General features: G+C 38.6%; 1 protein-coding gene and 1 long non-coding RNA gene across 5 annotated transcripts in view; both read left to right on the top strand.

The window, feature by feature from the left end:
• The first annotated feature begins 2,087 nt into the window (after positions 1-2,087).
• LOC118166922 lies at positions 2,088-8,947 on the top strand. The gene is made up of 3 exons (XR_004750809.1): positions 2,088-2,401; positions 3,327-3,512; positions 8,700-8,947. It is a non-coding gene; the product is annotated as an uncharacterized LOC118166922 (long non-coding RNA).
• Positions 8,948-11,602: 2,655 nt separating this feature from the next.
• EGF (epidermal growth factor) overlaps positions 11,603-27,701 on the top strand; it is a 61,228-nt gene continuing 45,129 nt past the window's right edge. For 3 of the 4 annotated variants that reach the window (XM_035324531.1, XM_035324529.1, XM_035324528.1), the window contains exons 1-4: positions 11,603-11,994; positions 20,539-20,670; positions 24,112-24,311; positions 25,260-25,441. In XM_035324531.1, coding sequence (XP_035180422.1) covers positions 11,868-11,994; positions 20,539-20,670; positions 24,112-24,311; positions 25,260-25,441 — 641 coding nt within the window. In that variant the 5' untranslated portion in view covers positions 11,603-11,867. The remainder of the gene's footprint in view (positions 11,995-20,538; positions 20,671-24,111; positions 24,312-25,259; positions 25,442-27,701) is intronic. The other variant, XM_035324530.1, reaches the window with a different exon arrangement.

The raw sequence follows: 27,701 nt of genomic DNA, 5'->3' as shown, positions 1-27,701 counted from the left end.
TAGAGCCCTCTGGCTTTCATAAAGAAATGAAAAGAATGGTCATGAATTTCAGATCAGCCTTGTGATGCCAAAAAACAAGCAAACCAACAAAAAAAGAGTAAGGGTTAAATGATTGCCTTTTTTTTTTTTTTTATATATATATATAAAAGACTGGAAAGGCCTAGAATCAGTACATAAACATTTGGAAAGGAGCTCAGCACAAGCAGAACGCACAACCACTAGTTTTGGTGGCTGGGATATGAAACAAAAATTTATGATATAGTTACTTACATGCAAGTCTGCCCTGGAAGAGAGCATTAAACTGGCAACCTCATCAAACAGATCCTAAGCAAAAGGGCTGTGCTGAAGGAGAATGCATGAGTAGCAAAGAAAAAATTCTGATTGGAAACACAGAAGTAAAATCAAGTAGAAAATTAAAACGCCCTGCTGAATAGCACTCAGTTCTCTGTGTGGAAATATTTAATATGTCAGTCTTTTGACTTACAAAATTGCAGGCAAGAACTGCAAGGAGGATGAATACTGAGAATGAGCCAGTTCTAATAAAAGGATCCTCTGTGGAGCTGAGAGAAATTTGGTATAGGGGACAAAAGGCAGTTGTCTTATACAAGATCTGTGCAGTACATTTAATATTAAATCAGTAGGTGAGGTGACTGCTTTGTAACAAGAGTTGTGGAAGGTAGAACCCTAGACTTGGGCTGAAGGAAAGAAGAAAGAAGTTGGCTACTTGAATCTGATGAAGAATCTGATGAAGCTACATAGCCAAAGAGCTGTGTGATTGACATCTTTGCCATCAAAGGAGCCTAGCAGAACTATGACAAATGAGATAGACCACACATTAAGTTAGAACAGCTGGGACAGTATTCAATAACTACTGCCAGCTAGACAGATAGCAGGAGTGAAAGTGGACAGCGCTGCCTGAATGATTTTCAGTCTTACTGAGACTGAAATTGTTTCAGCATTCTTACTGAAACAGTGTATAGAAATAAACTATCAAGGTGATGTACTTCTATAGGACCTCTTATAGTCAAAGCATATCCTTTTGTATATTCTGATTCTTCACAGTGATAGGAAGTTCTGGTCAGGGTGAATTCACAAAACTTTAACTTTAGGAACCCTGTTACAGTTTGGATAACTTGTGATTCATCAAAAGGGCAGGGGGACAGGCCTAGAGGAAGTTGAAGTCAAATATCACCACCTAAAAATATATCTGAAATGATGAGGTTTCTTCCTCTGATGAATATTTGGAGTAAATTCCACAAAAGGCCACACTCTTTTTGAACTGTGTGATGCCGACCTTGCGTGGGCTGGGGATAAAACATAGGAAGGGGTTCTGAAAAGATGCTCTAAATAACTTATTGACCACATCCTGGGAACTGGCATTTGATGATATTTGTAAGCCCACAGCCATTTCAGCTGATGGCAGTAGTTTGTGGAGCAGTATTCCAGTTACAATGAGATGAATCTGTTCACACATTGTTTCAGGCAGCTTTCAGACACCAAAAATAAATACACACAAATAAGGAGCGTGCTTGACGAGATGTTGGGCCATGGGAGATTCAGAGGACGCTTCCACGTTTCAATAATTTCAACATTGTGACAAGTAGATCACAAGCCACTTGCTGCATTGATGGAATAGTAATAGTTAGACAAAATACTCCTTACTAATGGGTTTCAAACCTATCTCAAAAAATGATGATACCAGGAAAGTCTCCAAGTGTCACTGACCATCTATTAATGAGGCTGTAGATGACCAAGATTTTTCACATGATAAGGGAGCCTGTGCAAACGCAATTGAATGTTCTCTTTTTACATTGCTGTAAAAATCTGATGTGTATAAATAATCACTGATATTTACAGACAAATAAAATCTATTCACATTTTTATGAGCTGGTCTAGGTACTTATCAGGAACCTGTGTTCTGCCTGGCATTTGTGCAAAAGCATGGAGCTCTTTGTTTAGCTGCAGTTCCACCATCCTCAGAGGTCAGCAGCTTGTGAGAAACACTCAGGCACTGCCACAAATCTGCTACTCACAGAGTTTGACATGTCCATTGCCTAAGTAATGAGGCTGCAGAAAGTTAGAGCAACTGCTGTTTACAGTGTACCATACCGTTTCCTTCTCTGGCATTAGCTGACTGCATTTTTTAGTTTTGTGGAAATTCTGCTTCTCAGTAACAGTGCTGTTCATGGGGATCTCAGAAAAAGCAATTGCTTGGGGTTCAGCATTCAAATCTGAAGAGTAGTGCTTCAAGCTGTTACCACTTTGCCTGAGCACTGATAGCCAAGGACTTTGCTGCATCAAAAAGACTTGTTTTCATTTTCTAAGCTAAGTAGAAGTTGGCCACCTTACTTCGAGGAATAGACCAGCTTGTTAGTTAGGAGAAGTCACCACAAATTTGGAGGTAAGTTTTCATCCTAAATTAATCTATATTAATGTGTAAAGCTGAGATGTGGTAGTCTTATCCTGTCTGTGCATTTGTCTGAATTTGACCATACACTTAATCTGATGGGTCCTGGTGAAATCACTATGATGTGAAATATTAATGTTACCATTTATCCCTCTCAGGTGCAGCTGTAGCAAGTGCTCTTAATAGCCATGCAGCAGTACAGGCTTTTAATCTTAAACATTTATGATGCTTTCTTCTTTTGAATCTTTCTCCACTTAAGAGATCTCCATCTTCTGACAAAAGCATTAGTAATAGCGGAATACCTGATCCACACAATGCTATGACATTAAGAGTTTTTAATAACTGATCATTTCTCAAGGTATAATTGCTTTGTTGTGTAACTGAACAGTGTCTGTTAGTGGTAGCAGAAGACAAGGAACTTTGATATTGATTGCTAGTTAACGTGTGTTGCTGGGACCTCTCTTGGGTACAAGCTTGAGAAAAGAAATGTCCATTTCATACGCTCGCAAAATGGCAATGTGTTTGGGACAGGTGTAAAATTACATAGCCTGAAAATCATATCCAGAGACTTAATCAAAAGTTCCTTTTATTTTACCTTTAATCTTGCTAATATTTTGTGAAATATGTATTAATATTTATGTCATTTCTGAGTATCAGGGTTGTGGTACATTATACAGCTCTAAAAAAATACTTCAGTGGTTGATGGAGACCATACAGTTAAGATATTCTTTTACCCAAGGCCCTGATCTCTTTTGGTTTCTGTGGGAGGAAAAAGGTAATGTACTTATTTAGAGCTGTGTGGATGTTTTAGATGAGAAACTGCCCCTTCTGTAAAATATGTTTAATCCAATGAGATTTTTATGCAGTCTATGGGAGTTTGATATTGACTTCAGTTAGCTCAGGATCAGTTTCTCCTCAGTGTCTGGAAGCAGAGTGCTGTCACCCTGGTATTTAATCCTGGAATGTGAAGATGAGCCTGTGATCCAAGAACATTTGAGGAGAGTCCCCTCCCTTGGTCCGCATGTTTTGCAGCACTGAGCAGCTAGGAGCACTGAGAATTTATGCAGGAATCAGTCCCTCTGACTTCTATGCCAACATCCGTAAGGTAGGTCCTTCTGTAAGTCTGTCTAAAGATCTGTAGATGGTATTACAATTTTACTGCCTGGCACAGATATTTTAGGTATTTAAGCTTCTTCATGTGATGCATTCTGCCTTGCCCCTCAGCCCAGTTATAAATAAGGCAGCCAAACGCAAGGGCACAAATGGAGAGGTTTCTTTAGCATTGGGAAACACATGCAAACTCTCAGAATAGAATTACCGTGCCCCTCTCTCCTTACTAGTCCTGTTTCTGGCAGCTACGGCTAGTTTTCAATACACTGCCCAAGGGGTACATCAAACCCTCTCATACAGGCATTACTGAGAAGGATTTGGGTGGATAATTCATTTTATAACTTTGTCCTAATGCCCAGTTGACCTTAACTGCAGTGGGATTTTAATATCATGGATAATGGCCCTAAAGCACTCTAGTTTTTAATAAAGATGCTATAACAAATTGGGGTTATCTTAAAAATGGTGATTTTGCATTAACTACTCTATTCATTATAATCATGTTTTCAGTTTGGTAACTTGTGAAATGATTTCAGATAGTGAAGTGTTTTTTGGTGTAGTGTATAAGGCAATGAGTCTCAGAAACACTCCCTTATTACTTTCTGCAAGCCATTGTATTGCTGCTGACGTGGTGTGCTAGCTCTAGTAAAATCACAGAGGGCTTCTCTGGTTTTATCTCTTAGCACTAACAGGAAGTTTATTATAGTAAATCAACTTTGCATTTTGAGAAATAGAAGTTTCTACAATAGTGTGATGGTTTTCAGTAGAAATGAAGTATAAGCTGTTACCTATCTCTTGTGAGGAGGAGTATTTTTTTGTACTTTGCTATATAGAAATATACTTTTATTTGTGCTAAGAGTAACAAATAAGTGATATTTAAAAGTTTTCAGTACTTTGCAACACCACTTGGGAAGATGATTATTTCTTTATTTCTGATGCAAGTAACATACCAACCCAAATTATTATTTTTTTCTTCTGTTTGATGGCCTAATTTGTTCTGTTTTATGATCTTAGCAGTAATAAACAATTACTTTACAATTTCAAATACTACCTTACATACCAGGATCTCAGGATACTTTATAACCACTATTAAATTACAAATATCCCTCCTTCAAGCAAAAGAGAAGTATAGATCTTTTTTACTACAAAAGGGGATTACTGAAGCGCAGGGATCATACTCAGTATGCCAAGAGCACTCAGGAAGCCAGTGGCAGGGATGTTGATGGGATGAAGAAATCTTGCAATACCCTGCACACGTGGTTACAGCAGGCAAACAGTTTGTCTGTACATGCACAGACATTTTAATTTGCAAAGTCTAACTGTGCCTGATTTTACCATTGCTTTTCATGGCTTGTTAGCTGACAGTCTACCGTAAGTGAAAGGCTACCCCAGCCAATACATGCTGGCAACTATGAAGGAGGTAGCCGTATCTTTCAGCAGTCTGCTCACTCTTCAGCTAGGCAGACATTGCTCGTTGCCATGCTGCTGAGTAGACGTTTTGTAAGAATGTATGTGATTGTTACTGAACACTTTGCTTGCAGTCCTGTTTGCTGGTTCTGCAGTCACTGCTACGCTAGTCTGTTGCAAAATTATTTTTGCCAGTCCTTAATGCTTAACCCAGTGTTCAATGGTCTCAGTCCCTGAGACCAACTCTCTCCTAGGTTGTGCCTTTTTCTTCAGAAACACTGTGGGAGTAATGCTCTCTCTGACTCCTACAGGTAATTTCAGGGGATTTCTGAGGAGCAGCAGAGTTTTGCAGGACACAGGAGGCTAAGCAATCAATGCTAAAATATTTTTTTCCCCTTTTCCGAAATAACTCTTTACTCAAGTCTGATCTGGAGCCTCTGTGTTCACACTCCCACCAGCAAGACAGGATCTGCCTCTGGGGAATGGAGAATCACTATCTGAAACTTTAATATAATGTGGGCTATTTCTTGCACTTAGTGCCCCTGCCTTTTTTTTTTCCCCACTGCTCTTCTCTCTGTGTCTCTGTCTAGGTGGAGAATTGACAGCTGTGGCCTCAAGCAGGGTGTGTTTGGTAGCTGCAGGATTTGGATGCCAAGTTCTGGGATATCATTCGCTCGGCAGCATTTGGTTCAGTGATAGGCTCTGGCGCTGTGCTCCCTGCATCTGCGAGGCTCGCTCTGAGGTGCTGTCAGGTCAGGCTGCCTCCTCCATGGCACAGCCCCTTGCAGATCGCTTGCCTCTTTGTCTATCAACTTTTTCCTCATATGGTATAAGAAATCCACATGCGGGGCTCTTATGGTCACTGTGAGTAGGGTCTGACATAAATATATATATATATATATATATATATATAAACAAGTATATATATATATTATATATTATATATATATATAGCATATAAATATATATAGCATATATATATATATATAATATATTCTTTTTGCTTTAGATCTTCAGTGTGCCTTTTAACTTTTTCCACACAGTAAATGCCATCATATCAAGAGCTAACATTCAGTAGGGTCTGGGCAAATTATCTGGGAGAGTCTGCTGCTCAAATATTTATTAATTAGGTCATATTTGCTTCTGGAGATCTCCTGAGATGTTCCATGAACAGCAGGGAAATGAATGTTCCCAGCAGTGTGTTTGGTTACACCTGCTCTTGGACACCCACCAATTCAATGACTATCCCCTCTGGCACCACCTGAATGGCCAAGCACAGGAAAATGTGAAATTTACATAAAGTTGTAGCGTGCTCAGGAAGTTACCTCCTTCAGGCCAGCTATACTTGAGGCAAAGAGCTTCCAAGTCTGGCAGCAATGGGGAGCATCCTGCAGTCTGCTCACAGAAGCTCAGTGCCAGGCAATGAGCGCATCTCTGGTAATTCCAGTCTCTTGAGTTCCTCTCAGGTGCTTTTGCTGTGGAAGGCTGGGTATAGCACTGGCTGTTTCTGCTTCTGTTTGTTATCCATCTTGGTGGATCCTGCGTTTGTGTCAGCGGTGTGCAGATGCAAGCTTGTATAGTTGTATGTTTATTCAGGCACACCAGACTGAAGTGAAGGTGAAGTTGAGTTAATCTACCAAAGGAAGTGGATTAGATTGGTAAATTGCAGTGATTTTATTCCACATAGCCAGCGGGGCAGCTATATAACAAATGCATAAAATGTTCCTTGGTGTATTTGCTAAAAACCAGCCAGATCACAAGAGGAATGAACCAGCTGAAAAGGTCTGTAATGTGGATACAAAAGTTGACTGAAATAGTCATTTTAATTATTCATCTTGACAGCCAAGAACTCACGGGATAAAAAGAGGAGGCAAAAGTAGCAATATTTCTGATAGATAGGCTTTGGAAGTAGAACCTACTAATCCTGGTCTCTTACTGGTATCACTGGAAACCTTAAGTGCTCAGCAGCTCTGAAAATCAGCGCCAGATTTCAGTGAGTGCCTTTGTTTTGAGAGTTCTGCTGGAGTGCCTGCTCTAATGCATACATGAAAAATCATTTTGCTGTGGGTGAACTCTCTCTGGGATGGAAAGTAGCTGTGAAGCAGAAAACATGGGGAGGATTCATTTTTTTGGCCCTGATAGTGAAGTAATGCCATACCTGTTACTAAGGTCTAAGATCTTTTAAGTGTTCTTACAAAAAGCTGCATAGACCTTATCCACATTAACTAATGACTTGCTTTATCTTCAGTTTTATCTCCACTTCAGAGAGCCAAATGACTCTTTCAACATGCTATTTTAACCACTCCTTTGTGTCTGCTAACATAGAGGCCTAATGTAGTCATCTAACATTGATAAATGTCATAAGTCAGTAATGTGCTATGTGGCTTCCCCAGAATGTTTTGCTGTTGTTCTTACTGTCTGGATGCAAGAGAGAGCATATTTAACTTTCTTTCTGGATCCTTCTGTGGATGCCAGTGTGGTCTATCTGGTGAAATGAATATTCACAGCACAGCAACTGGTGAAAGGTGCCTGTCAAAATGTTAAATGTAAAAGGGCTTTAAAAAGATAGTATTGGTTATAGTAAAGAGTAAAGTTTCAGCGAGTCTTTTTTTTGTCTTTTCCTTAAGATCGGATTGTAGCTGAAAAATGTGTAATCCTAGCAGAAAAGATGTGGAATTCAAACTGCCAAAAAATCCAGTGGGTATTTGTTGTAATTGCTGCTGTGAAATAAATTGAGACAACTGGAAAGAGATTACCTACAATAGCACTTGGTTTTCGTAATGCTTTCATAGTTAAAACCCTGCTCTTCTATTAATTTTGCTAATAAATTAAATTAAAATATTCTGCCAGCCAAATATCATCTCCAAATTGTTGAAGAGAACAATGAGTGACATGCCTGAGGCCAAAAAAAGAATGGCCATCATACCTCGGGAGGAGATTTCAGGCATTCCTGGCTTTTAGAGATCACTAGAATATGCTGCTCTCTCCCACTGGGCCTCCCTCCCACTCTGCTTGACAGGCACTTTAATGTTTCTTAATGTCCTTTTAGTCAGAATTGTGCACCATGTAGGCTCAACCTGCTGAAATGGTGTTAGCAGTACTGGATCAGGCACTACCATGTCAGAGGAAGGAGGTTGGTCAGAGCAGGCAGTCCCCAGACTGACACTGAAGTCAGGCTTAGGTAAGTGCAAGGCACAGCTGACAAAAATGTGGGATTTTATTTTTATTTTTATTTTTATTTATGGGCCTGTATGTTTTTTCTTTCCTGAAGGCTATCAGAAATCCCCAATGTCATTAAAAGTAGCCTGTGTCCATCAGCTCCTGATGTGGTGGCAATACCCCTGTCAAAGAAGTCTGTGTCTGCAGGCGCTGTGACCAGGGCTGGCAGATTCCCTGGGGCCACTGGGATGGATCTGGGATCTGGTTTTGTGGGGATCTGAGTGTCCCTCTCTGCTCTGCCCTCTTAGTGTAAGAAATAGCCCCTACACATTTCCTATGCAATTTCAGTGAACTCTCACACAGAATCATTAACCTGCATTGGGAGTAATTGGTATTGTGATGGCTATAAAATATAATTTTAACAAGATCTGAATATGCCTGAGGCCAGGATCAAACTTCTAGAGGCTGACAGGAAAAGAAGTTGAAGTGTTGACAAGCTAGCATAATGTCTAGTAAGCAAGAATAAAAGCCAATATATGATTCAAACAATGTGCTAATTAAGAAAATGTAGATACTGAAAGCCCTGGGAAACTGAGGGAGGGCTCTGTTTCCTTCACAGATTTGGAACAGCCAGAACATACCGTCCTTGAACTCGGGAACAGCAGCTTTTTGCCAAGGTAGGGGACAAGACCCTCTCAAGTATGATCTCTAGCTGGTCTTTACCAGCTTTGGCAAGGCAAACCCACCAAAGCTGGATGAAATTGTGGAAAGTCCAAAAGAAATGAAAAAAGAGCATTTGCTTATTGTTAGTTCATCAGTCACCAAGTCAGCAGGCCAAGTTAAACTAAGTCACTTCTTTGCATTTGATGTACTGGGACAGATGATTATAAGATCATTTGGGCTGATTGTGTGGTGAGTACCACAAGAGAGACTACCTGCTATTTTAATCTAATTTATTGTATGAACGCTAAGCTGAAATAAACTTCTGTACTAAGTAGGTGGGCACAATAGTTTGCTTTATTATAACATATTTGAAATGACTTCTTCATTGATGAATGACTTCAGGTGTGACAGAATCATTGTGTGTGGCATGCTAAACCACTGGGTGAGAAATGGTATGTTTGAAAAGTTTAGCTGTGGTACAGCTGGATGGATTTCATACTTTGGAGAGAAGTTTCTGATTTGATCTAAGGGGAGGTGGTCAGTTCTATGTACTTTCAAGTAAATTATGCACATCCTCAGGCCTGTATCATATCACACAGTGGGTCTGGGGGTTAGGTTTGGTCAGAGGCACATTCGGCTCATGAAGGTTAAAAAACCAACTTCCCATGTTAAGAGTTTTTTCTGCCTGTTTTTAAACCATTCCTTTATTTCTAGGATGGTGAAGTCAATGACCTTATAAAGCACTCTTCATCTGACTGCAGAGAAGGGATCTCTTCTTCCAGAAAAGATTACTGTGGTATTGATGTGTGAGACAGTTCTCTCTTCACTGTTACTTAGAGAAAAAAGAGCAGTTCTGGGATGTGCTTTTGACTGTGTTTTGAGTAAAGGCAAAAATTGGAAATGGATAGCGGGGGGCGGGAAGACTCTAGGAGGTGTTTGGAAAAGACAATACATGTAAATGAGAAACTAAGAGAATGTGAGAGCTTCTGGAGCAACACAGGAATTGCTACTGAGTTTTAATACGAAAGGGATATCTTGTTGATTTTGTCTCTTTCAGTGAGTTTGCCTGGAAGAGGTCAGAGCTGTGCCGTGACTAGCACTCTGCTGGTGGTTACTCACACAGAAGTGAGACATGCCTTCTGAGCTGTCCAGGTTGCATGCTCCCAGCTTGAACACTGAAGAAAATTGTGTTGGGAGGAACCAGTTTAGCAAAATAGACTCAAGTGACACGTCCATGGTTCCTGGGCAGGATCCTGTAATCCTAGATGAGATGGCACTGCTGCACTTTCCCGTTGGTTGCCCTTTTGTATTGCAGGGAACTATTTGGAGAAGCAAATACCATTTGGCATGAGTCTGGCCCTGCATAATTTACATTACTATTATTGGATTTTATAGCACACAGAATAGAGACTCGGTTCTGAGCAGAGTATATGAAAACGTGGCTTCCATTTGTCAGTCCAGGTTTAATTAGTTGCATTAGATGCAGCAGTGAAGATTGAGCAAACAGAATGTGGCTACACACAGACTCAAACCATCAAGAAACAGTTGCTTTTAGTGGAGAGCGGCCCAGTTTATAATCAGGTTTTGTGCTTCTTATTTTCTGTCAGTGCAAGTCTGGACTCTTATAGATTAAGACCAATATGGGTCCCCCCCCCCCCGCGAAGGCTCAGGGAGGGAGTTTGCACAGCTGCAGGTTACTGTCTGATGCTGCTGTTCCCAGCTGTCATGTTAGCATTTATCCTAGTGCAATACTGTGGAAATTAATAATAATAATAATAAAAAAGAGAACCAAAATGCATTATAGTAGTTAGTGCAACAAAGCCCAGTGGAGTCAACTACTTAAACACCTGCTTAAATCTCAGCACATTCAAAATTGGGCAAATTACTTGCATTTGTGCCTGATTTGGGAGACTGATGCTCCTGGAATTTCTCTAGTGCATATACATCAGCAAAACAGGTGTAAAAATGCATTGCACTACAGCAGTAGCCTTCTACAACACTGATGTGCCCATACAAATGACTGGGATGTGGATGGGAGTTGCAGGCTCATAACAAGTTGCCTTGGTCTCTGGCAGCAAGTATTTTCCTGGAACTGCAGAAAGGCCACATTCAGACCTGAGAGAGGTGGCTGCAACTTCTTTGATATCAGAATCACAGACACATACCCTAGATCTGAATTTGACCTTAAGACAATTTCCCATTACTGGAGAAACTGGAAGATTTTTTTTTCCCTTTTTGCATAGAATGTTTTAAAGACAACATTTGTTTCTGGTTGTAAAACACAAGATGATATTAAAATCAATGCAACTAATCACGATTGAACAGGCAAGGTATAAATCAGGCTACAGTCCATGAGAAATAAAACTTAGTTGTCATGCTGTAGGTACTTCTCAAGCATGAGGGGCTGCCTTTCTAAATAGACTGTATTTATTATGGGTGGCTGGATATCAGCATTCTGGCTCAGTTCCCTGTAGTAAGGAACTGACCACATTACTATTTGCAAACACAGGGTTCACTCAAGTGGTACTAAAAAGAGAAGAGGTGGGGCAAGTAGAGCTTTAAAAAGCAAAGAGGAGTCTGTCTGAGCTTGTACATAAAAAGCAATTGCATTTTGGAGGATGGTACCTGGAGATCTCACTCCCTGTACTTCAGTGAGAGCAGCGGTGAAGTTTTCTGAATTCTTTGTTTTAAGATTTAAACAGCAGCTTTGCTTGTTGGGAGGAAAATCACAGTGATCCTTGCAAGTGTTGCTTTTAAGCTGTGTTAAATTTGTGGCGAGTGTCAGGCATTTCATACTTGGCTTCCAAAAAAAGAAAAAAAAAAAAAAAAGAAACGAGAGAGAGAGAGAGAGAGGGAGAGAGAGAGAGAGAGAGAGAGAGAGTAAACGACGTGTGCAGGGAAGAAATCTCCCAGGAATTTCTTCAAGGTTGTAGTCAGTCACAGTAAGGACTAAAGTGACAAGAAAAGCAAGGCAAAGATAAAACTTGGTATTGTGATAAGATGTCTGAGTGTAAAGCAGGAGATTGCAGAAACCTTTTGGGATTACACATGTTCATTTTGTCCTGGGTATGACTGTGTACAAGCTAATTCTTCTCTACTGACAGTTTAAAAAAACCTCAAGATTATGTTTCTCTTCCTTGTTGGTTTTTTGCCAGTGGTTTTTAAAATTGGTTTTGTCAGCCTCTCAGCTCTGCAGCACTGGAACTGTCCTAATGGATACAGATTAAAGACTGAAAATTCTGCCTGTATAGGTAAGTAGCTAACCATTCACAGAATAAGGAAACAGCATTTGTATTCTCTTAATCGAACTTCATAATTGTTAATGATTTTTTTTTATTTATTTTTTTAACCAGACTTCTTGTGTGTTGTACTGGCAGAATTGATAAAGCAATTTTTCAGTATCCCTTGCTTCTCATAATGAACAGAACTCATTTTGTTTAGTTTGTTATGAAGAAATCAGTCACTTGTGTGTCGGTTTAACTATCAGAAAGCAGGATAAAGATTTATATGATCATTAAGAGATCTGAACTGAATGCTAGTCACTAAAATTCCTTTCCATAGCTTTACTATCTCTTTATTTTTGACACATCCACACATGTATTTGTGCTTTTATATGTGTATAGTTTGTGCATGGGTGTATTTTTATATTTCTATATTTATAAGGAAAGAGTACTTTTAAATATTTTTATATGTGTATTGGGATATACTTCAATGTGGGCTAGATAATTTTAAAAACTACTTGTTCTGTGTTCATACAGGTAGGTGTAGATGTGTGCTAATGTGTAATGAGTGTCTCATACAATACGTGAAACACAGATGTGTTTGATGTGTTTGATATAGTAGCGCTAATGTCTGAGTGAGATGTAAGATGCTATTATTAGTATAATGATCCTCCAGTGACTTGGAACATGTGAAATGCAGGTTCTTATTCTTTACCAAGTGTAAGACAAAGCATGACAGAACCCTTCTTTTCACCCTGCTACCCTGAAGGCCAATTTTTTGTATTTATTTATTTATTTAGAAAGCCAGGGCCAGTGAAGTTGTGCGCTTTTGGGGCAGGAGATGAGGAAATTCCCTGGAAGCCTAGCAAACAGACCTAATACTTGGAGTTAATGCTTTTGCCTTAGTTGCTTGGGCTTCAGAGGCCCTGACTCAGTTCTTGACATGATTCCAGTGATTTAGTAACAGGTGCCTCCTCTGTGTGCTCTGCCAAGAAATACCAGCTTGTAAGCAGAAAATAGAAGTATGCATGTTAAATGCCCTTGTACTGAGAGAGGAGGAGCTAGGCATTTTTTGTGTACAAACGACAAACCTGACCAAGGGTTTGTCAGAGAGCCAAACACACCTAGGGTACTTCGATGCTGGTGCTTGAATTCAAAAGAGGAACACCCTCCTGAAACAAATCTCTACACTGCTGCCTCTTACTAGTGCTTGTGTTAACATTATGCAGTAGTCTCAGAGTGCATGGACTGGGTTCCCTTTAGGTCAACATAAACCAGAAGGTGTACCCTAGGAGAGCATCTATTTTCATGGCTGTTGATAGCCATTTGGTCCACAGGGCCATAACCCCATGGTTCTCCATAACCCCACACTGAAATGTCTGTATGCTAGATCCTCAACAATTGTTGCACTTTACAGAGCCTTTCTATAGGTCCATGTTACTTGCTGATATGAACCTGGTTTCCATGAACTATAACATTTATAACATTATAACATTTTCATAACATTAGTTATGACTTCTACATTATTGGGTTGCCCAGTTGACACCTCATGTATAATAGGATAATCCTCCTGAAATGAAGTATATTGGTTGGCTTTTTTGTGGGTCAAAATGAACTCTAAATATTGAAGTTCAAAGACCTACAGGCTTATTATTATTATTTAAGTTCAGTTGATTTAACTTGCAAATTAATGTGCATCACTCTTCCATTAATGGAGACAACTTTTGTTGAAAATTAGATATTTCAGTTGCTCTACTAGTCTTGGGGGGGATTGTAGGTAAAGCACCAAAACTGAAGGGACAGTAACTCAGCAAACTGTGTAAGAAGTAGTAGTAGAAGTAGTCTTTAGAGTAAGAGTTGACATTGCTATGAGCTATTTTGTGTAATATATAATAAATGAAAAATGAGGTGTGCTAAAGTATCTTTTTATTAGAGATTTGCAAGGGATTAAGAAAAGGCAAAGGTTTGAAGTGAAATATCAGACTGAAAGATACTTTGATGGCATAGATTTCCCCTCTTTCTTCTGTGTGCTTGATGCTCAAGTTCCCTTCTGACCAGAAGACCGGATGTATGATATTCTAGTTCATTAATTACATGAGATGGAGGGTGTGCAGTGGAAGCAAGTGGTAGGAAGCTGGGGGCAGGCTTTGAAGGTAATAATGAAGATAAAAGTGGTGAGTGGGAGACATGACTCACACTACTGAACTGTGAACAATGACAGTAAGCTGAACTGTGGCTTGGCGACCGTTCTTGGTGAGCTGTAATAAGTATACCAATTGTAAAGTGTTCTGTGTCGTCCATGACCGTGGTGGCATCCTGCCAGCCCTAAGGGCTACCCTCAAGTGAGAAGGTGCCTGCTCTCTGTAAGAGAGCTGTTACAAGCAACATTTGCTGTGAAGTAATTTTCTAACATTTCTAGATTTGTTTTTCCATACTACCACTACAGATGGTCTAGGCTTTGCTCTTCTTACGTTGTTAAATATCTAGCTTCTTAATTAGTTCCTTTTATTTCTAGGGGTATTCAAAGATCAAAGGTCTTCTCATCCTGTGAAAGGATGGTGAAATCCAACCCTAAATGTTTCACATAATTTTATACAGTTATTTTAAGAGAGATTATTTGAATCCTGACTTGGTATGCCAAGAGAGGAAAGGCCTTGAGGGGGAGGAGAGGGGCACGTAGCCCAGAACAGCACAGTTTATAAGAGACAAAGTATGGCAGAACAGATCATGAGGTCAAAATAAGGCTAGTCTGTTGCATGAGCATATCCATTTATCAAAAATTTGTGATATTATTGGAAGCATTTCTGCAATTCTTGACATTGTCATCTTGATTTAATCATTTATTTTAAGCTGATGTAAAGACTGGGGACTCAGTTACCATTCAGTGACTCATCTTCCTTAGACTCTAGTGAAAACAGGACCTTCTACCTCTAAAAGAAAAATAGTTTTGGCCACACAGTTGTTCTTCCTACAAGGTAAAGATGCATACATAGTTGGTACTGGGACAGCTTCTGTTTCTAAAATGTTTGACCATCTAAGCTTAAATGGTACACCAGGGGATGGGTCTTATGCCTGTTGGAAGTAGTTGATTGTCCCTTCCTGTAGTACTGCTTTAACAACACTATGTTTTATAATGGTATAAATACCAGTATATATATAAATAGACTACATTCATGGTATATAGATGCTTTCCTTACTTGAAACAAACAAACAAAAAAATCCCCAGATGGCAATGTTTTTCTGAAGACACCCATAGAGCAGCCCCTCGCATTACTGATTTTAGATTAGACACTAGAGCCTGTTAGTCCTGGGCTACCCAAGGTAAATATATTATTTTCTGAATACTGAAAGGCAATATATAAAAACACTGTACCTTGGCTTCAGGGCTGACTTTAAGTATTCATTTTGTAAGCTTTCAAGGTGAAGAAAGATAGTTATTTAAAAATCAGAAAACAAAATTGTAAAAAACGAACAAACACAACCTACATTAGTAAAGTTGTGCCTAACCATAGATCCTTAAATTCTGCAGGTCTCTGCTAACTTCTGACATTATCTGATCAGCCCTTGTCACTTCTTCAGGGCTAGCATGCTACACGTTCCTACAAAGCTAAAGGCTGCAACTGAAGGTGACAACTGCAGCTATCTAGGTCTACTCTTTTAGTCTTCTGCGTCTTTCTGTGTCTCAGGCTTTCCTCCTTTCTTTCTTGCTGTTCACCACTCTCCTTTCATAGAATACTGGTTTTATGGAATATTAAATTATTCTTATTTGTATTACGTCTTTAAAATCACCTTAGTTAGCTAAGTCCTGGTTTTAGTTTACTCCGTACAGCCTTCTGAAGACACACTGTTAAGACCTCCTATGTTGTATTCTGAAGAATATGAAATGTGAAAACCTTGCTGATTCACAGCTACCCTTTCCCTGCAAGTATTGTGTAAAGAGCAATAAGAGCCAGTGAAATGAGGAGCTCTGTTGTCTACCCCTGTCATGACATAGCTTTAGGGATAATCCTTTTGAAACCCCACTGTAACCCTATTTTTCAGAAGAGCTGCAGTCAAGGCATGTCTGCTTGCTTGTTTTCAGTAGTTGTCTTCCAGCTAGCTCACTTCGTATACCATTGCCTTGGGGAAAAGAGGGTTGAAAATATTGTTACCAAAAAACAGAAGGGAATTCTTCAACATGGGTCTGAGCCCAAAGGCCAATTCATGAGAAGATTCCCACTGAATTCTCTGGAAATTGGATCCAACTGAATGTGGACAGATACTATCCTTAGCTGTAAAAAATTGCATCAAAATAGAAAGGGGGTAATCTGTCACAAGAAATGACAGAAATGGCATCATACTATACATGAAGTTTAATTGTAAAGTGGGATGAGGAGTAGACTCCAGGGCCAGTGACTAATACTACAAGACTCATCATTGCTTTTCTCATTGGAAATGAAAAAATGTCTTTTTCAGTGGAAAATAGCAGATATTAATCTCATGTTCTATTTTGAGCAAAACCCATCTACTTTGTAGTATCTAATTTGAAACCTGCTGGAGCTGGATGACAATATTTGCTGATGCCTTTCAAAAAGGGACAGATAACAGCATCATGAAATTCATCTTTGAAAATCAAGCCAATACCAGTATGTTGAAAGTTGAACTACATGATCTGTGAAGTAGAGGTCCACTACTTTTTTTTTTTTTTTTTTTTTTTTTTTCAAAATTTTGCCTTGGATGTGATTTAGTAATTACTGATTTATGCATACAATTTATTTATAAGGTAAAACAGCAACAAAAAAGTGTATTTTTTTCCTCATTCTAGTGGCCAAACTCTTGAGATCAGAGTTCAGAAAGGTAGAAAACTAACGATATCATAGTACTTTGGGATCTTTTTTCCATTTTTCTTCAAAATGTTTACAAATTGTTTCTGAATTTGAATTCAATTCTAAATTTGATTCTGCTTTATGCAGAACGGCCCTGAACTGGAAGAGTCCAGGAGCTGATAAACACCTTATTGCATTCACATTATATTTCTTACCATGGTATAGAAGCACTCCACAGCCTCTACCCTAGCAAAAACCGAGAGTGATTAGGGTGTACTTTAAATCTCATTTAAGAACTTGGGAGCAGAGATACTGAGCTGTGCTACTTCTATCTTATTGTGACCTGTTGGTAGCCGGAGCATCTTTTTCCATTTCTGGCTCTCTTCTGTTCTTTGAGCTGTATGTCATTAACAGAATAGATGGAAGGGGTGGGCAGCTTTCTTTGTAATCCAGCTGAAATTTTGTGTTCATCCTTGTTGAAAAGATTATGGTGGTGGCTGGGTATAGGAGATTTAATTCATTCCCAGCACAACTCCACAGGAACCACATTTGAGTGAGGTTGTTTGAGTGTGTGTATCAGCATGTGTATATTTTATGTATATCTACGTGTTCGGGACCATAATGAAAGGCAACCTCTGTCTCCCCGTGGTTTTTCTGTGTCCCTGCCAGGCATACTAATGCTTCACCTTCTGCAATCAGAGCATTTCTCAGGACTCTCAACAAAGTGGCATATTTGTATGCAAAGTCATTGAGGGCTGCCAACATCATGATGACATGATTCATCGTTTTTGCTGATTCTCAAGACATTTTCTGCATAAAGAAGCCTTTGAGAACTGAGCAGAACTTTATTCTTCCTTTCAGAACTGGCTGTCAGGGCACTGCAGACAGCTTTTGTGTTCCCTAAGCCGATTTCTTTCACAGGGCAAAGTTCCCACTGGGGGAAGTGGTTGCCAGGAGACATAAAACAGCCACAGCAGGATGCGACTGTGTGCTTCACTTTGGCAAAAGAGTGCATGCAGGTGAAGGCATGAAGGCATTGCTACTATTGCTACTTTCACCTGATGGATGGTTTTATGGTCAAGTTATTATTATTATTATTATTATTATTTGCCTTCACAAAATGTTAGTTTTGTAGACTCATGTAGTTTAATGCTGGAAAAGACCTCCCTGTAAATCACAGGCCATTGCCCAGTTACTTTGGTACATAGCTCAGTAACTTGTGCTTGGTTAAAGCATGTCTCCCCATTCTGGCTTTGCCTGGAGACCATCCACTGATGGTTTTCACAACTTCACAGTTTTTTTTGGTAGCTAGTTCCCTTAGTGAATAACATTTTGTGTTAAATGTGAATTGAATTTCTAATTTGATTTTTGATTTCTCTGGCTTCAGTGCTCAGCCATCAGTTCTTGTTAAGTCTATCCTGCAGAAGATTAAAGTGTCCTTTAGGAAAGCTGATGCTTTTGCTTTGTGAAGACCCTTGTATACTGTGATCAAGCCCTCTCCCAAATTTCTTTTTGATAAACTAAACAGAGATATTTGTGTCTCACTGAAAAGTTATTTTTTCTTACCCTCAGATCATGCTTTTTATCCTTATTGTATCCACTTTCTAATTTTTCAAGATTCTTTAACAAACAATATCTGAGAAATACAAGGAGCATTCCAATATAGTCTGACCACTGCCATATAAAGATGTAAAATTATTTCCCCACTGTCATTCATTTCTCCCATGTGTATATGTATTTTGATTTGACTTGTCCTGTAACTTGCTAAGCAGTCAGACATTTGTTTAGAATGAATGCAAATCCTCTTTAGAGTAAGGAGACTTCCAGATACAATCTGCAGGTCAGGCCTATATTTTTATTCTTATTTAATGTAATCTTTATTGTGACTGAATAATAGTTCTTTCATTAGTGCTTCACATTGCTTTTTCAAATGACTTCTATCTTTAATAATCTTACATCTACACAGTTGCCTTTAGCACCCATAATTGTGATTTCCTCAAAGGAGTAACATCAGGTTTATTTAATAGGCCGCTATTGTCGTAAAAGTTATATTGACTGACATGAATTATATTATAGTCTTCATCAGCTTGTTCATCCAGCTTAGTCAACCAGTTACTCCATTCAAAAAACAGTGCTTCAGGGAGAGATACAAGCCATTGTTCATGCCCATAGACTCCTTCACATCTCTGTTAACACTGACAGCAGCTGTGACAATGAGCTGAGGTCACCAAAGCACTCCTGTATAGGCTATCAAAGAGCTCTTTGGTTTTAATAACATCCAAGCAATGTCAGGCAGGAGTGGCTGATTTTAAACTGGCAACCTAGAACTCTGGGTTTCTGTGGCCCATTGGCAAACTTCTAAGCCATTCAAACCTTTCTGGAGGGCATTTGGAGAAGTTACTCCTTTAATCCACGGAGAATGGCATGTGCAGCCCTAGTACGTGTGGGAAAATATGCTCCTGAAAGCTGATTGTGTGAAGAAGATTGTGGTTTAGAATTAAAGTGCATTATGGAATTAAGTTGTTGGAAGTGCTTCTGCTTTACCTTCGTACTCTGGTCAACAAAAATCAGTTGCATGTGGTCTGATTACATCTGGTATGTTGCCACATTGTTATGTGTTATTATTTATGTATTACTATTGTTATCTGCTATATGGAACATACATTGTGGAAAAACTCTGAAAACACCACAGAAACATTCCCTAAACTGTACAGATACATTAAATGGTTGTAAAACATCCACAATCTTTAACAACTTTAAGTCTTCACCAGGAATAAAAGCAAAAATCGTTCTAAGATATACTTAGAATAAGTCAATACATATATGTAGTTCTCATAACGAGAGATGGGTATGGTACTCCAGATGCCAAGAACCTCAGGAAGCTGCTATCAGATACATTTGATTTCAGTAGGATGTGAAGGTTCTTTGAGCCTTCCAGGCCAGCCATCTGTGGTGCTGAGTACTGCCAAAGTAGTCAACTTCTTTCTCCTTTTGTGTAAAATGTGCTCCTCAATGGTGACATTTTTTTGAAAACGAAGTCCTTCCTTATATATATTGTCTCAAACTCTAATAAAACACCATAAATACATCAAATATCTTCTAATTTCCAAATGTTTTAGCTTAATCTATCAGTTAAAAGTCAAATTTCTAATTAATTTGTTTGCTATTTGTTTGCTGACTTGGTTTGTTGGTTTGGGCTTACTGCTCTCAGAATGTAGTGGTATTCTTTTTTTTTTTTATGTTTTGTATGTGTTTTTGAAACTTAAACAAAATAACTCAGAAATATGCTCAAGGTGGAGCTCAGTGTTGTGGCAGTCTGTTTGGAGGTTCGCCGTTTTGCAAAATCTGGTAATTTATTTGCAAAAAAGTTATTGTGGAAAGAGGGGTAACAATAGAAGGAAGCAGCTGCAGGCAGCATTTACATAGCAAATTATAATGCAAATAACAGAAATTGTGTATGAGATAAGTCTGTTCCCCGTGTTTGGGCAATCAGAGACCATTTGTGTAGAGTGGCCAGACACTAGGGAGAACGGTAATTTCTAAAAAAAATTACATGTAATGACTGTGCATATGACAACAAGCAAAGCAAATGATCCTGAGACCAATGCATGAAGCAATACAGATATTCTCCTTTCCTCTTTTAATGATGAGAACTTACATTTTCTAACTAGCTTGTTAACAGCTTTCTATGCCAATGGTATTCTTTCTGTTTGCTTTGTACTGTTTTTGCTCACCAAGTTGTCCTGATTTGTTCAAAAACACATTTCAGATATTGATGAATGCCTTGAAGGTGGTTTGGGAACCTGTGGCCAAACCTGTATCAATGTGCCAGGGTCCTATATCTGTTCCTGTTTGCCTGGCTACACCTTGGATATTGACAAACAGTCTTGCTATGCGAATGGTAAGGTCATTTTCTTTTTGGTGATTAAAACAGAGCTTTAGAGTCTTAGATTTATTTAGCAGTTGGCATTTTATTTTGAAGTGAGCCATGCCTGTCTGGTCCCAACTCATAATGCTGACTTAGTTTCTGGACAGCAACTGGGGTGTTCTGGTTTGCTGACGGAAGAACTGCCTCTCCAGCTGTGCAGGTGGCAAGAGTGAAAGTGGATGCCACAGAAGAGTGATGGTGAAGAATGGAAAATATAGTGGTGGGAAGAAGAATGAACAAACAAAACAAAACCAAATGACGACTTCTTATTCAGTAAAGCTACTCTCTCTCTGTGCTCAGAACTGAAATCTTTCTGTTTTCCTGTTCTTACTACTTCCAGGAACAGAGGGCAATGCATAAGGTTTTGCTACTGTTGCCTCTTTGGGCTGTTGGCATTGATGTCTGTCTAGTGTAGTTTAGGTTAGGGACAGTGCTGTGAAATGTTGGTCAGGAAGCCCTTATTTTTGGTTTGGTCCACAGGAAATAATCACAATAAACATGAGTGCTACTGTGAGGCCTTTCCTATTGTCCCAAAAGTTTAAATTGATTTTTGAACACGTAAGCATCATCCAAATTTTATAAGCTTTTAGCCCTTCTGAGGGGAAAACATCCATAGTTATGGCCTCTGAATAATCTCAGTTCTGTCTTCCACTGATGCTACTCATAGAAAAGAGATTTAGTTAGATTTTATTGTTTTATCCCTATATTGCATCTAGAAAATGAGGTGGGAGCGCTCTGAAGTTCACCTCTCCATTTTGGTTTCCTGAATGTCTGTTTTTGGTTTCTGTTTGGGATATGCTAAAACTCCTTTCTGGTGCAGGAGTTCAGGTTTTCTTTTTCTGACTAGTGTTTACCTGGAACTCTCCCTAATGTGGAGATGAGATATGGCAGGACAGGTTTTTGACCCAAGAACTGGGAGATGTACTTGAGTCCCTCTGGGTATAGCCTCTGGGACCATGTACAACAATCAGAAGTATTCTGTTCAGCTCCCAAATTTTCACCAACACAGTTACCACAGTCAGCTCCTAGAATCACCCTTAGTAATAGCAAAGTATGACTTTTCTTTTTTTTTTCCAGTCCTGCCTAAATAGGTTTAGTCCTTTAAATATATTTTTTTTAAAGAATGTTTTCTAAACTCTTCACTTTTGAACTGAAGAGATACAAAAACAAACGTGTTACCTTACAACAATATTTCTGCTCAGCTATCTTTCAAAGTACAATCCTATTTTATCAGAGGTTTTCAACCTTTTTACCTTACCTTATTACCAACCGTTATAGCACCAGAAGTGATGGATCAGGAGCTACCATGATGGATTAAGGAACCCTGTCCTTATGCTATGTATAAATCCTTCTGTTGGGGGTACACAAAGTGCTATGTCCTCGTGTTTTAAAGACTAGAAGATCTTTTATGCAGGTGTTTATCTGATCATTAAACCCCTGATAAAATTAAGTTCCAGATCTGGCTGGCCCCTCTGTAGTAAGATTTGTTCAGTCCTCATTCACAGGCTCCTGGTGGGAAATTCAGAGAGTGGAAAGGAAAAAATGTATCAAAATGTTCTTGGTCAACTAATTGGCAAAAATGCTGGCAGTACAGCTGTCAAATTCCTGAGATAAATCAACCTTGCTACACTTCACCGTTCATTTACGTAAAACAAGTCTTCACAGTTTAAATATTCTCACATGGGGTTGCTGAGAACTAATAGCAGCAGAAAAAGGGATTCACTAAGTGGCTGTTATAACTGGGTAATAGCTTGAAAACGCCAAATGAACACCACTGTATTAGTACAGAGGTCAGAAAGCTGATCACCGTCCTTGTGAATAGCATCCTGGGTGCTTGTCAGAACTTGCTGTTCATCAGAGAAATCAAACCTGGTCCCTTTCCTCTGGTGTGAAGGGGATTGCATCAAACAACCTTGCAACCATGCTGAAGGTATGGCACCTGGCTAGAATTTATTGAAATGGTGTCAGCTGAATTTAAAGCCTTATGTTTCATGTTAAAAATGAAGGTACTTAGTTACAAGGTTGCAAAACTAATTAATAAAATGAGTTTAGTTATCAAAAGTATATGTGCAAGGAAATTGATTTCAGTGCATCCTTGATGACAGCCATCCCTGGTAAGTAGAGAGTTGCTTCTGCATTCCTGGAAAATCAATTCAACAAATGATTAGATAGGTTTTAAATCTGTCATTCTGTTGGATCTATATTAATAACTGTATTTCAAAGTTGCCTGACTAGAGCATTTTTTGTGTGCCATGATCTGTTGTTTCAGGCAACCAGGTTATAATTCCCCACAATTTCCAACATAATGGGACTTTCTTCTTTGAATGTGGTTTTAGCGGTAAATTGAAGACTGAGCTGTGTGTTCCGAGATATAATACTAGAAAAGATTAAAATGTGGCTGGCTACCCAAAAACTCCTTTCCTCTGCTACACACCATATAGATATCCATGATATTCAAATTACCTAAACAAAAAACATTCTGTTTTGGAAAGGCATTTAAGTTTCCCCGGATGATCTTAACCCTGTCCTGTGGTGATACCCTAAAAAATAACAAATGACTTGATAAAATTGGTTTAGTGTAACCTGCAGCCCCACCAACCATTATAACCCTAACACTAACTCCTTCCATAGTTACCACCTGGTTTTAAGTTCATGATAAGGCTGTTTGTCCCATCCTAGTTGCTCATCACTTCAACCTTAATTTGCTTTATAGAGTTTGGGTCATAAATGGATTGAGTTTTTCATTTTAAAATATTTCATGTTAACTTACTGATATGCCTATACCTTTCAGTCAGTGTGAATACTATTATTATTATTATTTTTTTTTTGTAATGAGCTGTTGCTGTTGAGCTGTAGGAGTTTCAAGTAAGGATCTTTTGCTTTCCTCCATCCCTCTATGTCACAAGAAACCTCCATGTTTTGTAGCTTCTTCTTTTGCCCTACCTTGGGATCTTCAGTTTCCCTGTTTGGACAGTTAAAGTGAGACTCCAGCCCATCTCTCTGTGAAAAGGTCCTGCTACGGAGCAATAGTTGGAATTGGTCTTCGTCTTGGAGATGCATCCATGGCATAATTTTTCCAACATCTGCTGGCATGCACGTGATAGTTCTTCTGACCTCTGACTAGGCTATAGTGTTTGGAATTAGTGGTAGCAACTTTTTCTGCAGTCTCAGTTTCATTACTCATATTTTTGACCTAAAAAATTCTCAGCAATAAATGTGAAGGGACCATTATGTTTACATCATATTGACACTCTGTGATGTGTTTGGAAAGTCATCAATAAATATGAGAGAAATGGTTAGATCCTGAACTTTGCCTAGTATAATACTGATGAGAACTTAATGTAAAGTCGTAAAAGCACAACTTCTAGCTATTAATTAGTTTCTCATTTATTTATTTATTTTTCTCCACACCAGACCCTGTACCATTCCTACTTTTTAGCCATGGAAGTGCCATCTTTAGAATTGACACTGAAGGGACCAATCATGAAAGACTGGTGGCTGATGCTGGTCCATCAACACTTATGGACTTTCATTATACAGAAGAGAAGGTGTATTGGGTAGACTCAGAAAGGCGACTTCTGCAAAGAATTCACCTAACTGGCGCAAAGAGAGAGGTAAAGTTATCAGTTCTCTGAAATTTTCCAAGTTACTGGGCATAAAACCCTGTAAAGAAACTGCCTGCTCTTTAGGTACAATTCTGGAGTTCCTGTACATTGGTTGTCACTTCAGACTAATTAAACAGGTTTTGGTGGTGTTCTAGTCCTGAGGCTATGCTGTTTTACTCACATTCACAATACACCTAGTGTTTTCCATGGATCAAATGAAGGGGAGGATATTGAGACAAACCCAAGCTTTGACGACAATAATACTTTTATCAGTTTTAAATTAATTGTTATGGAAATTTGTCTTCCAGATTACTGTAACCCAAAGTGGCACAAATGGTATGACTGGAATGTGCTTGAAATCCTACTCTTTTTTTCTCCAATCTTTTAATGGTTTCTATGGTTGCATAAATGCTTCTTTTAGCACTGCACCTTTTGTTCAGAAAAAAAACTGTGCAGTTCATTGCCTCTGGCTGATTAAAAGGGAAGACAGGCTATTGCTGCACTTTCATGCTGTGAGAATCTTTTGTTGGAGAGAGTTTGCAAGTGTTGTTGTACCCATGTGGAGTCTTAACAGATATATTTTATGCTGATTTTTAAGAATCAGCAAAAGTGTGTTAGGTTTTCCCCTATCTGTAACAGTGCAGGTCTTGGGCACTTCCTAGTTTGTGAAATGCAGGAAGAAGTTGTAGCTAAAAGATCAGTCCAGTGTATCGCTGATGGAGAACAGTTCCCTTTTTTAGGGAGTTACACAGTTCAGAAGGGGTATGTATAAGTGCAAAGACCAAAGGAAAGTGCTTAAAGAATAAGAAAGAGAAATAACTACAGGTCTGAGAGAAAATAAAGCAGGCAGTGGAATGAGATGGGAAGCCTCAGTCTAGCACAGTAGTCCCTATACTGAAAGTCAAGCTTAGATTAGCACATATGCTTCTTGCAAACTTGTTTTTTGCTTGTTTACAGAGACTGTGTTACATAGACAAAGGCATTTCAGGTTTTGCTATTGACTGGATAAATCAAGACATCCTCTGGGCCAACAGACAGAAATCAACCATAGAAGTGACAGACATGAATGGGAAGAAACGCAGAGTTATTCTAAGAAATGTTGGTCGTCCCACCAAGATTACCATTGACGCAGAGCAAAGGTAATTTTAACTAGGTTAGTAATTTCATGAAAATGGTCTCAAAATATGTTAAGTAATATGACTGTGGTTTCTAAGGATACTCTGTGCAGTGTGTTATCTGTATCCCAATACCTCCTTGACCGTTGACAAAATAGGCTAAAATATTAACAAGTATATGAGAGAACCAGAGAAAAGTGTGAGAAAAGCCCACCAAAGTCTAATGCAGAATCTGTACCTATTGGTCATCAGGGAGGATTTTACTAGTGAGGACAGCTGAAGGAAAAGAAGCAGTGCTGGTCATTTCCCGATGAGAGGAAAGTTTCAGGGCAACAGAAACAAGAACTGGAGCACCAAGGGCTATGATGCCTGCAAATGCTGGGAGTCCCTTGTGCTCCAAACGTGGCATGCTTAGAATGTTAATTAGTGTATTTTCAGGAAAAACAAACAAATAAACAAAGTTCCTATTTCCTTTGTTCCTCAGTAGCTGTGAATATTGGTTCTGATTCTAGAGTTGCTGCTTTGTGTTATCAGTAATTTGACCTTCATAAAGATGCTTCTTTCAGCTTCAAGCCATTTGCAGTGAGAACCATGGCTAAATAAGAGTTTTGGCATCCTCAGAAGTTATTGATATGAATTTTCACAGTGGTTTCTCCATGGTAATTTCTCTTGACATGTAAATCTCTTCAAGTCTGTGAAAATAAAAGATAAGGAGACTTTGAAATGCTATGGTGCAGCAAAATCACATTTTTGTTGCCACTTTTAACTTGCTCTGCACTGTGTAAAAGTATTTTAATATTAAGACATGTGTATTTTCATATTGCATTTATACATAAAATAGTTTTCTGATGATAGTAATATTAATAGTATTCCCTGGAGTCTTGTCATTTGGGTAGGCTTTAAAGACCTGAACATCAGCCTTTATATATATACATATTGCTGATTTGCTTTTAATACAGTACTTATCAGTTTTGGAAATATTCACAAGTCCTTAAATCCACTGTCAAATGCCACAGAAAGACATGTTACAAATAGCATTATAGGAGTGTATTTGCTGAACTCATGCAGAAGTTTGTGGAGGCTTAAGTGCGCATATTCACCTAGGTGTGATTCACCAAGCACTGAAGCTGTTATTATGCGCTTACTGAAAGACCAGTAAGCCAGTAATGAACTGTAAAGAAAGTAGGCTCCAAGGAGTCTAACATCATTTTTATGTCCTAGTGTCTTTTGCTTGTATGGGAACTCTAAGGGCTCTATTTTTAATGTGAAATTAAAAAATAAAAAACAGTAGGTTTATCCAGCAAGTATAAACCTGCACTAAATCTGATGACAACAGTGTCTTCCTTATAATATGTGCAACTCTTAAGTAATGAAGGTCAGTAAGATACCCTAATAATAGTTTTTCTCAAAGAATGGGTCTGGATAAGATTATTAGCAGTGATAAGATTATTTTGCTACTAATAATGCAACTATAGCTGTAAGATTTATATATATATGTAGAGAGAGAGAGAGAGAGAATGGTGTTTAGGAATACTGAAAAGTAAGGATTCAAAATAAAGGGAAAGAGAGGACAAAGAAGACAAATGCTGGCAATTACTCAAGCTGGTCTCTAATCTTTTCTTCTTCTGTCTTTCTGTTTGTTTATACCATTTTATGTCCACATAGTGACTTGCAAAAGATGTGCACAGAGACTATAACCATCTTTGTTTCTTAGTTTCCTTATTAATAAAAAGTGAATCCTAGCATTTATCCAACCTTCCTGATCACTGAAATGTCTTAAATAGCAGGTGTTACAGAAATGTAACTAGATATTAATGAAGTGCTTAAAAATGGCAGTAGAAAATTGGACTGTTCTTGTGGCCATATGTTTTTGCCTATACATTAATAATATATGATAATTGTAGACCACGTAAAAGTGAGGAAAAGCCATGGGCAAGGACTGATTCTTCCTACTTGTTTAGTACAGTTCCTTATTGGTGAGATCTAATCCTTTTTTTGGCCTCATAACAATAGTTTAAATAAACATAGAAAAGCTGACTTTATGGCACACTGTTTCAAACATATAAATCTTTTAATTTTGTGAAGACAAGGCAAAGTCATAAAGCTTCCTGGAGTTTTTGTGCAAAAGTATAAGAGACTAAAGCAAATAATCTAAACCCAAACCTTAAAAAAATAAATACACAATATACAATAAACTTTCCATGTTGGAAGGAAGAACTGTTGCTAACCTTAGTCACATCAGTAAATCTGGGTTCTGATCCATGAATAACCTGAGCTATAAGTA

Source organism: Oxyura jamaicensis, chromosome 4, assembly GCF_011077185.1.
Source record: "Oxyura jamaicensis isolate SHBP4307 breed ruddy duck chromosome 4, BPBGC_Ojam_1.0, whole genome shotgun sequence".
Taxonomy (NCBI): domain Eukaryota; kingdom Metazoa; phylum Chordata; class Aves; order Anseriformes; family Anatidae; genus Oxyura; species Oxyura jamaicensis.
Note: the sequence above shows the minus strand (reverse complement) of the source record. Positions and strands in the feature narration are given on the sequence as shown.